This window comes from Monopterus albus, unplaced genomic scaffold (genome assembly GCF_001952655.1).
Source record: "Monopterus albus unplaced genomic scaffold, M_albus_1.0 scaffold172.1, whole genome shotgun sequence".
Taxonomy (NCBI): domain Eukaryota; kingdom Metazoa; phylum Chordata; class Actinopteri; order Synbranchiformes; family Synbranchidae; genus Monopterus; species Monopterus albus.
In genome coordinates, this window is record NW_018128052.1 from 2,784,148 (window position 1) to 2,794,231 (window position 10,084).

The window sequence follows — 10,084 nt, forward strand, 5'->3', positions numbered from 1 at the left end:
CCCAGTGTTACTCGTCTGTTCATTTCTTGGTCACTTGTTTTACACTGTAAATAAACTTGCACTGCCTGCATCGAAGTCAGCCACCTGGGTTCGTCAATTTTTGTGACTCGCTCACTTCCATCTTTGAGCCATCCTAACACAATTACCCACAAAGGCACAGAGTCTTGAGTTGTGGCTATTTAGGATCCATAATGGAAACCAGGCTCATGTGTTTTCACTGTAACAATGCAGGCTCTGTTTATTCTAATGGAACAATGGTGTCCTAAACTGAGTTACAGAAACTATGAAGAAATAATGAGGCTTCCTTCTGTTTCTTGCTCTTTTTCTACAGCGGATTGTGTGTGTGTGTGTGTGTGTGTGTGTGTGTGTGTGTGTGTGTGTGTGGGGGTGGTGTGGAGTGGGCTCTGCTTCTGCACATATGAAGACCACACGTTCCATCCTACAACAAATCTTTTGACAGTTGTTGCAAAGATTAAAGAAATGTTTGTAAAATAAAGCCGATTTTGTGAGTCAAATAGTATACCACCTGTCCAGAGCTGTTTCTGCTGTACAGTGATACTCACCTGGTATTTGATGCCTGATTTGAAGTATCCCAGAAAGGTGTTGGATTCATAGCCCTGCACCTCCCTGAACTGCACTGGTGAACCACCCAGGAAGTCGTCCAGCTGTGTGGAAAAGATGGCTGCCGCTCCACTCTCATCCTGTGAACATTCATTCCCTGCAGAAAAGAGACTCCACTGCTTATTTTCTTTTACTAAATCCTTTAATTGCTTCACACTTTTGCTAAAGAATCAAATTTCTTACAAAAGCATTAAGTTACTTCACATTAGCAGAGCAAACCGCAACACTTTGGTTTCTACTCTGAGCCAAGACTGGAGTCTTTGCATCAGCCACATCTGGAGCAAAGTCACTTTGTATCCAGCCATTATTGTCGGACAGCACACATAACACAGATAAAACGGTTCCATAATTTTACACCATTAACATCGATCCCAGACGCAGGGGTTAAATGTGTTCTCATACTATTTCCAGTGACTGAACATTATACAGAAGGGTGCGGTGGCAACAGAGTGCTAAAAGGCCTGTCTGTCTGTGTGCTGGCACTGGGAGAGAACTGGCAGGAAACAGTACAAACACACAGGGATCAGTACCTCTTTCATATGGACAAGAGGGGGCTGGGATATTCCAGATGAGAGTCAGGCAGCAGTTTCATTCTGGTCACTGTTTTTGTTGTGTAACAGAAAAAGTATTGAGTTTGAGAAAAGACTTCAGTTCAGGAATTCGGGTACTTAGTTGTACATCACTGTCCACTCTGTGCAGGCCTGAGCTGAGCCTTTGACAAGAGCAGAGAGGGAACAGTGTGAAGATGAATTTCACAAACTGCTGTGACTTTTACAGCACAGTGTTTCAGCGACTCACACAGCAGATATTTTAGCACTAAGACCAGATGCTTAATCTATCGCTTCATAGCCGCAGCTACAGTGTGGTAACCACAGTGGAAAGTTTCAGTTGAAGCTTCTGATGTCATATCTAAAGCTACATTATGCTGCTTTTCCACTATCAGAATCTAACGATCGACACCCCGTACTTCCCTTAACCATCACCAAGCACAGTGTCCGGGGTGGACGCAAATCATCCTGCTTTGTTTTCCCACTGTATTTTTTTCTCTGTCTCTCTGTCAGTCTCTGCTTAGAGGAGGGAGGGGCTGCTCCCTTCTCACACGGAGTCAGCTGTGTGTTTACACACAGTGCTTGTAATGCTAATGATTGAAGTGTAAGCAAGTGAATATTTAACCAGTTACCGGCAACAGCTCTGTGTGCATGTACCATCTCTCCCCTCACTTCTGGTACTTGATTTTAGTGCTACTTCCTGAGGGGTGCCAATATTTAGCTCCCAGAATGCACCTCCAAAGCGGGACAAGTGTAGTGGAAACAAATGCAGAACCCACGATGAGCGTTAAGTGGCGCAACATATTTTAGTATGTTCTTATAATGGAAAAATCCCTTTAGTGTCTTTGTATGGATTTAAGTTTCAAAGTGTTTAAACCTGTGCCATGCATGTGTATGCACACAATATGTACCAGCTTTGGAGAAAGTAAATAGTTCCCGGCACTCTGTAATGTGTTCTATTGGCAATGGATTACAACAAAACCTCATATAAAATAACTAAATAACAGGGCAAAAAACAAGCCATTTAGAGAACAGGATGTAGTAAAATGGCTTCTGCTACCGAGGGCATTGTTGATTATTTCCCAAAAATGCATTGCATGACTATTCCTGTTTTAACATCCACAAAGACAACATCCTTTTTCATGTAAGATAAAGAGGAAAATTTAAATTAACTGCATGCTGTTCACATTAGGCTCTGTTTGGTTTTGTTCCATGTGTGCACAACTGAACAGAATTCTATGCAGATTACTATGGGATCATTAGAATTAGCCAAATGCTCTAACATGTTGCTGAAAAACCCTGGTGTGTGCATCCATGTCCTACCCAGCCACATGTGTATGTTGTATGAAGGTGCTGGAGTGGTGAAGAGCAGCAGGTAGGCGTCCCCAGTGTAAAAGCTGCCATACAGGCTCTTGGGAACCGGCTTCAGGTCCATGTTCTCGATACGCCACACCTGTAGCCCTGGTTGCTTCCCTGCAACTTCAAACTCCTTATGGGAAACCATGATGGCTCTGGGAGAGAAGAGGAGATGGATGGCAGTGAGAGGGAGGAAAAGACATAAGGACATGCAGACAAACAAGAGGAGGAGGAGGAGAGGGACAGGGTGTCTTATTAATGTTTTTGCCTTCAAAAACCTTATTGTAGATGAAATCTTGATAACCTTAACCCACAGAGGAAGTCAAGAATGCGAGCAAGCTTTTTTTTTTTTTTTGCTATAAAAGCCACAGTGTTTCCTGAAGATTACATGGTTCTGAGTAAGAGCAGGAGGTACGAGACCTCTCAACCATATTTGTACATTAGGTATGTACAGGCTAAACTAGATTGCATATAATTAGCATGTGTTTTCTTCCATCAGTTGTATCTGGCATTTATGGTATATCACTAAATTGGATGCTTGTTTTAAACAAAGTCCAAAGTCCAAAGAGACAGAGAGCTGTTTTTTAATATCTTCATTTCTGCAAACAAAGCTTTTAACACCCCAAATTTAGTTTGAAATAAACTGTTCAATCAGTGAAAGCAGATTAATGGAGGAACTTTGTACCATAATCCAGTGATATGTAATCAGTAATTCATACCTGAGATAATCACTGTACACCCAGGTATCAGCGCTACCTTTTATACTCACACGGCTTGTTTTTAACAGCTGATATGGAGTGAAAACACAGTGTTATATTACTGTGATATTACTACTTCCTGATGACGATGCTTTATTAAATTAACCCTGTGAACACACTACACATACATAATAAAACTAGTTTGCATCATCAAATCTCAAATTCAGGGTTTAAAAAACTTAGCTCATGTGTCTTTGCAACGCCAAGGTTGTCAGATTATACAGACTGCTGTTTGCCAGATTACAAATCAGTGAGGCAGCAGGATTAGCTGCTGTAGTGAAGCTGAAGTTGACTGTGATGGCACAAATGTGACAATGCCCACTTCTTCACTACTGCAACACACGGGCTTTACCGTCCACATCATTCACCCCATGATCCACAGATTGTAACTACCTGTGCGTCCCGCTCTTTGTAAATGGTGCATTATCTATTTACAGTTTGATAAAAGATCACATCGTACTCTCTGCCAAGACAAACGCAGATCAACCACTCAATCATCATCACAGTTTGAAGGAGCATTATTATCACTGTGGTGTTTGTTCAGCTGGCTATTTGCTGAGCCTGGAGTAGTTCAGGTTACAGCAGAGAGAAAACACCCAACAGTACTTCTAACAGGCTGCTGCATCATGGGCAAAGCTTTTAGATCACTAATGGACACAACTGTGTGGAGCAAGATGCAAGAGTCCAAGAACACTGATATGAATATACTGTAATATGACAGGTCTAAGGGGCTCACTGCAGAGGCTGGAGGGATGAGCATCTCTAATGAGTGACTTGATGTAATCTGCTGCTTGCACCAGCTTTGCTGCTCTTCTGCTGACTGATCACATTGAGGGCGGATATTTAATTAGACAAATGCATTTGTAAACAATAAATTAAAAGAGAATCCCCATTAATCCCTGCTGCTTTCATACTGAGCTGTATTTACACTCCACCTTTTTTTTTGTATTACATAACATTCAGACTGCTTGGTACTTGACTACTATTGCAAGTTAATGGGCTCGATTTCATTCGCAAGATAATAGGCTATCAGAGAGCTGCAGAGTATTATCATTGAAATAAGTAAACCAATAGCCTGTGTTTCCAAAATAAATCTCATGCATCGATATACTTTGGTTTCTGCATATCCGACCCTGTCATTGGCTGCTGTGACCCAGTAAAGCGAAATGAAAACATCTGGAAATAACATCACTGCACACTTTACAATCTCCAACTGAACTGTACACCGATGCGCAAAACACTAATATTATTAACCCAGAAATTCTGCACAAATGTAAAGGCTTACCGGATATATATCAAAGTCCAGAAACTCACAAGAAGGTGCGCGAACCTGGACTGGAAGAAGTGAACTCACAGTGTGGAAGATGAATCACAGAGGAGAAGGAGGAGCAGAACCTCAGACGGACCGGGTGGATGTGGGAATGAGCTGCTGTATGGAGCGTCTTTATGATTTTATGTGGTAGAAGGGGAGGTGCAGGAGGAGGAGGGCGTGTTTGCTTTGTCAAAAGGAGCAGTAAAGAACCTGTGTGTCCTGACAGAGGACTCCTTCCGAGGTGTGCTGACTGTGCGTAAAATTCAGCAAATCATCTGGTTATAGATTTGTCTTTGGCTGTGGTGTGCGGGTGACTCTGTCTTTTGATATGTGACACTTCACATATAAGATTAAGAGGTGCACAGGTCGGAAGGGACGACGCCCAGGAAGTCGTCGTTTCTTCTGAAATAAGACTTGAGTCAAAATCGTGTTTGTCTTTGACGTAAAGAAATGGTGTCTGCAAAAATATCGGAAGAAAGGGCACCTCCCCTTGATTTCTTTGAAGGCGGAGTTAACAGGAACCATGAAAAAAGCCTACTATACACACCATTACACACACCAAATATGAATTACTACAGGTCAGAAGTGTACTTTGTACTCACCATCTGTTAGATAACTCTAGTTACTTTTCAGAATGACATTAATCAAACAAAATACAGTATAATCATAAGACTTTACATGTGACTTTCCCACTGGGGATCAGTAAAGTACTTCAGAGAATACTGTATATACGTAGTTAATATTAGCTCTACCTTTACCAGCTGTAACATTAAATGTGATATGCACAATCATACATCAGTATTATGGTCCAATAATATCATATATATTAATGTGAACTGTGCCATTCTGCATAAATTGTACATTTACTTTTATTTAAGTATGTTTTATGTTAATACTTTTGTACCTTTACTTAAATAACAACTTGATTGCAGGACTTTTACTTGTAACTGAATATTTTTATGCTGTGATACTGTTACTTTTACTGAAGTAAACAACCTGAGCACTTCATCCATCACTGCTGCAGACAAGGTGTTTATTTATACATGGGCAGATTTCTTGCCTCAGGAGGCGATGAACAAATGTGGCTGTTTGTCCAAAGATGTTGACACATAAGAATCTTGCTAAAACAAAGCCATAAACAGGCAGGGGCTTCAGCTGGTTAAAGTCACGGCAGGTAATTAAATTGATTTATGCAATTGTGTTCACAGATGATTCAGATTACTCTTCAGGATTACTACTACCACTCTTCTTCAGGATACCTTTTTGAGGATTCTGCTTATGGGAGGAAAGAAATTTTACTTCTGTTTCACTGTGGGGATAATGACTGAGTTTCAGATCTGCTGTAATTTGATGCAGCAAATCAAACAAACTCACCAATAGGAGCTGCTTATTAAAAGCTTTTACACATTTCACAGTTTCAAAGGAAGTGGGTTGCTAAAATGTTCTCTCACAACATTTCATCACAACAGTTCAGCAACACAGCTGTACAAATGAAACTTACTACTAACTAAAGTTATTATTGACCTGTATGTAATGTCCGTTTGTCCAGTTTGGAGCAGCATGAAAGCGCCAGTGAACGGCTGGCACCATCTGTGATTCATTAGCTATAGATGACTTCAGCAGCTGATCATCAAGTGATTGTAGGTCACAACATAAACATGTGACATTTGTGTTTACTCATTTGTCAGACGTTTGTGTGTGCATGGTTCAGTAATGGAAATATTTGAAATAGAGCTGAGTGGATCAGTTTTACCATATTTTGGCTTCTGTCCCCTGGAATTAGCAGCCTCCCCCTTCACACAATGCCAAGCCCTTATTATCTCCATCCTCAGTGTCTTGCTACTTCTTCCAGAATGAGTCCACGGTAAATACCTAATAATTGGCTTAGCCACAGACATCACACTGAGCAGGAACTACGGGGGGCCACTGAGAACAAAACAAATGTCTCTGACCTTGAGTGGAAGCAGTAACTATGATATCTGCACCCACCCTCTGTGTATAAAGGTTCTGTTTATTGAGGGAAATATCAGAAGCATTGAGCTGCAGACTGGCGATTGTGGAGTAGTGTGGGAGGAGATAAAGGCCTTTCAACCACATCTACCATTAATGGTTGTTTTCCATTGTACCGGGTTAAACCACACAGCCTTTTCTGATGAAGCAAATAGGCCAACTCCCCCTCTTCATGAGTAGCATGAAACCTCAGCTGAAAACAACTCTGGGCAGGTTGTGCTCAGACCTCTGTTTCTTCACTTGAGGAGGAGCTTGCCTCTGCATTGTGTTTGTGCCGGGGAAATGGATGAACTGTTTCTGCATAGCTGTGGCCAAAACAGGGTTAATGCTAAAAATGTGACCCTAAAAAAGACACACACAACCTTACTGGTTTGTCACTGTGACCAAATCAAAGTTTCTGGTTTTTATCCTGAGTGGTATAGAAAGGCATTTATCACTTTGATTATAACGCAGATGGCCTGTACTGTCCTCCACCAATACATCTGAGACAGATGAGCCAAAACACATATCATTTTATAGGAATTTTTGCAGTCAGTGGATCATGATGAGTCCACTAAGGCACAAATAGGCAATCAAACATTTCTCTCTGTCTGAACATCATGTGATCCTGAACAGCGGTGTTGCCTTCTCATTTACTGTTCTCTCAGTCCACTGAGCCAACATCCTGAGGCTACACTGAGCAAACAAGGATCTTGCTTTTATCAGAGCAGTATGACTTTACTGTAGAGTACATCAGCTGTGTTGTGCACTGCTAACCAATGCCGGCTGTGGTTAGTTCATGTGCCAGACATCTCATTACTTCCCACAATATGGTGTGGTTAATGTTTACCTGAAGCTGTGCAACTGCTCTTTTTCATGCAAACTGTTCATGCAGCTACATTCAACCTCTCCTGCATCACACTGGTAGTGCTTTTAAAATAAATATCATGGTAGGAGTCTTTAGGTTGGAAGATATATTCAAATCCAAATTGGAAAGTACTCTTTTTCAATGTTTTTCTTAGAGTTACAGTAGACTGGAAGACTGATAGTATTTGCATATTGGTCCAGTGAATATAAAGCTCCAGCCAGAAGCTGGTTAGACTGGCAACAGAGAAACAACTACAGTAGCCTGGCTCTGTCCAAAAGCAACAAAAAAAAGTTCCTATCAGCACCTCTAAAGCTTATTGTACAAATTGACACATTATGTCTTGTTTGCTTAATCTGTACAAAAACCAAAGTGTACAAACAACAAATACAGGGTTTTATGTGAGAGGTTATTTCTTAGCAGAGCACACTAACTTCCACTGTCTCCACTGGGACCTGGCAACCTCTTCCTGACAAGAAACAGTAAGGCTTAAAAAAAAACTCAGTTATGTGCAAGTCATATTTTTCAAATTGTTGAACTATTGCTTTAAATAAACATACAAGTAAGTGAGCAAATTAGCCACAAAATACAGCATACAAATAGCCACATTAAAGTGTTTTTGGGTGCTACATGACAAACACAGCATTGTCTTCTTATCATTACAGTACATTTGCAGTTGAGCATGTTAGCAAACAGCTGCTTATGTACACATCACTTTCCTCCAGTCATACTTCTGGACACCTGCTAAATGTGAATCTAGTGCGTACGCTCTTTTAGTTAGATTTTTTGTTGCCACCCGCTCCTTACAGTAATATCTGGCTCTTTAAATGCTAAATACACCACGATGTTAACTTGCTAGTTGCAAACTTTCAGGCGTTTGTGCTGTCTTTTTTTTTTTTTTTTTTTTGTAAAAGTAGTTTGCTGAAAAAGCCGCCCCTTGTTTGAGTCAGGGATGTGCCAGGAAGGGCATCCCCGCGCCAAATGTCAACATGCGAGTTGTCAGTGTGACGATTTGCTGTGGCTACCCCTTAGCGGGAAAAGCCGAAAGTGACTTATATAGTTTTGCTGTAACATCAGCCCTCTGCTGGAGACTGAATCAGAATAGTGTGGGTGAATCAAAACAATAAGGTGGGTCCTAAACCAAAACAATGAGCTGAAAGACGTTATATTTTTGACAATGTGCAGCTTTAATTGAAAATAACTCATCATCCCTTTCAGACTATTATATTACATATACAATATATTACATTGCCACAATGGATGCTTTCCAAGGGTAACATGTAAATTATTGCTGTGCACAATATATCAAGCAATAAACACAGACAAGGGATGTGGACAAATGCATTTTGAGATTGAGCATCTGCTAATATGACAGTATTTATTACAAGTAGAGCAGTTACTGCCAACAGTTGAGTCCTAATGGGAACTTGTACCCTAGGTTAGGTTCTGGGATGTACTGTATTTATTCTTAGAGGTTTGTTAAATTTCTGACTTCGCAGTCATTTCCTTCTTTGTACAGTGGTGTTTGGTGGCTCCTGACTAGTTAATGTCTAGTTGAGTTTTATACATTCACTGACATATTATGGACAAACATTTGACTGAACATGTAAAAAGGCACTTTAATACACTCATTTGTGCACTTTGTGGAGTCAAATTTATTTTTAGCATTGTTGAATTTGTAGCCACCCTTGCACTTAATATAACAGGTCTGTAGAGAAAGCAGTTCTGGATGGAGGATGGAGTATCCTCTTCTGTTTGACATTTTACCTCCAATTACTGATTGGCAAACAAAATACATAGCATTTGATTAGAAAAAAATATATTTTTTCAACAAAACCCACCAATTTAGGGTTCAAAATAAAAAAACAAAAAGATGTTACTGAGTCCTGTGCTGGTTAAATTTCACATATACTGTCAGTCCAGAGTTTGGACACACTTTCTCATTGAATTGAATCATCAGTCTGAAATCTCATCAACTCTTTGCAGATATAATTGAGAAATACTATGTTTTGTTTATGATTATTATCCCATTAGATATAGGCAGACTGTTGTGGCAACACCTTGTACTCGAGAAACCTCACGTAGGAACTGGAACACAGCTCAGTGGCTCACAAACTGTTGACTGAACCACATCCTCTATGCTAAAAAAGTCTCAATACACAGAAACTCAGCAAAGGAGAAAGAGACACAGAGATGTTACTAAACCTCTGTATAACAGATATAAAAAAAATGGCCAAAAAACTACAATGGTCAGTCAGAGAAGCTTAGAATGATCCTTTAAAAACAGGCCAGGTAGGTTGTTTGCTGACAAAAATGATTGCAGTCTTTGTCTCTAGTACACACACACACACACACACACACACACACACACACACACACACACACACAAAGAGAAACCCTCCGATAACTACTGAGGCCTCTGCAGAGGAAATGTTAATATGAACAGCCCCACTTGTGCGGCAGCAGGAAATTACTCGATATGTATATCATTCAATCAGACTGCAACAAGCGACTAAACCTCGGAGCTGGACTGAAATAAGTAACCACTGTTTTAGTCATTTTGCCATTACTGAATACTCTAAATTAGTCTAAATAATGTTGTCGGCTCTACTCTTGAGAAAGCACAGACTGATTG

The 10,084-nt window shown here is 40.4% G+C and overlaps 1 protein-coding gene across 2 annotated transcripts in view; it reads right to left on the reverse strand.

Moving 5' to 3' along the window:
• The window catches only part of scinlb (scinderin like b), a 19,046-nt gene extending 13,997 nt beyond the window's left edge, over window positions 1-5,049 (reverse strand). The window contains exons 1-3 of one of the 2 annotated variants that reach the window (XM_020616188.1): window positions 4,638-5,049; window positions 2,493-2,680; window positions 564-718 (exon numbers count right to left, since the gene is read on the reverse strand). In XM_020616188.1, the coding sequence (XP_020471844.1) occupies window positions 564-718; window positions 2,493-2,673 (336 nt within the window). In that variant the 5' untranslated portion in view covers window positions 2,674-2,680; window positions 4,638-5,049. Of the gene's footprint in view, window positions 1-563; window positions 719-2,492; window positions 2,681-4,568 lie in introns of both variants that reach the window. The other variant, XM_020616187.1, reaches the window with a different exon arrangement.
• Window positions 5,050-10,084: the final 5,035 nt, after the last annotated feature.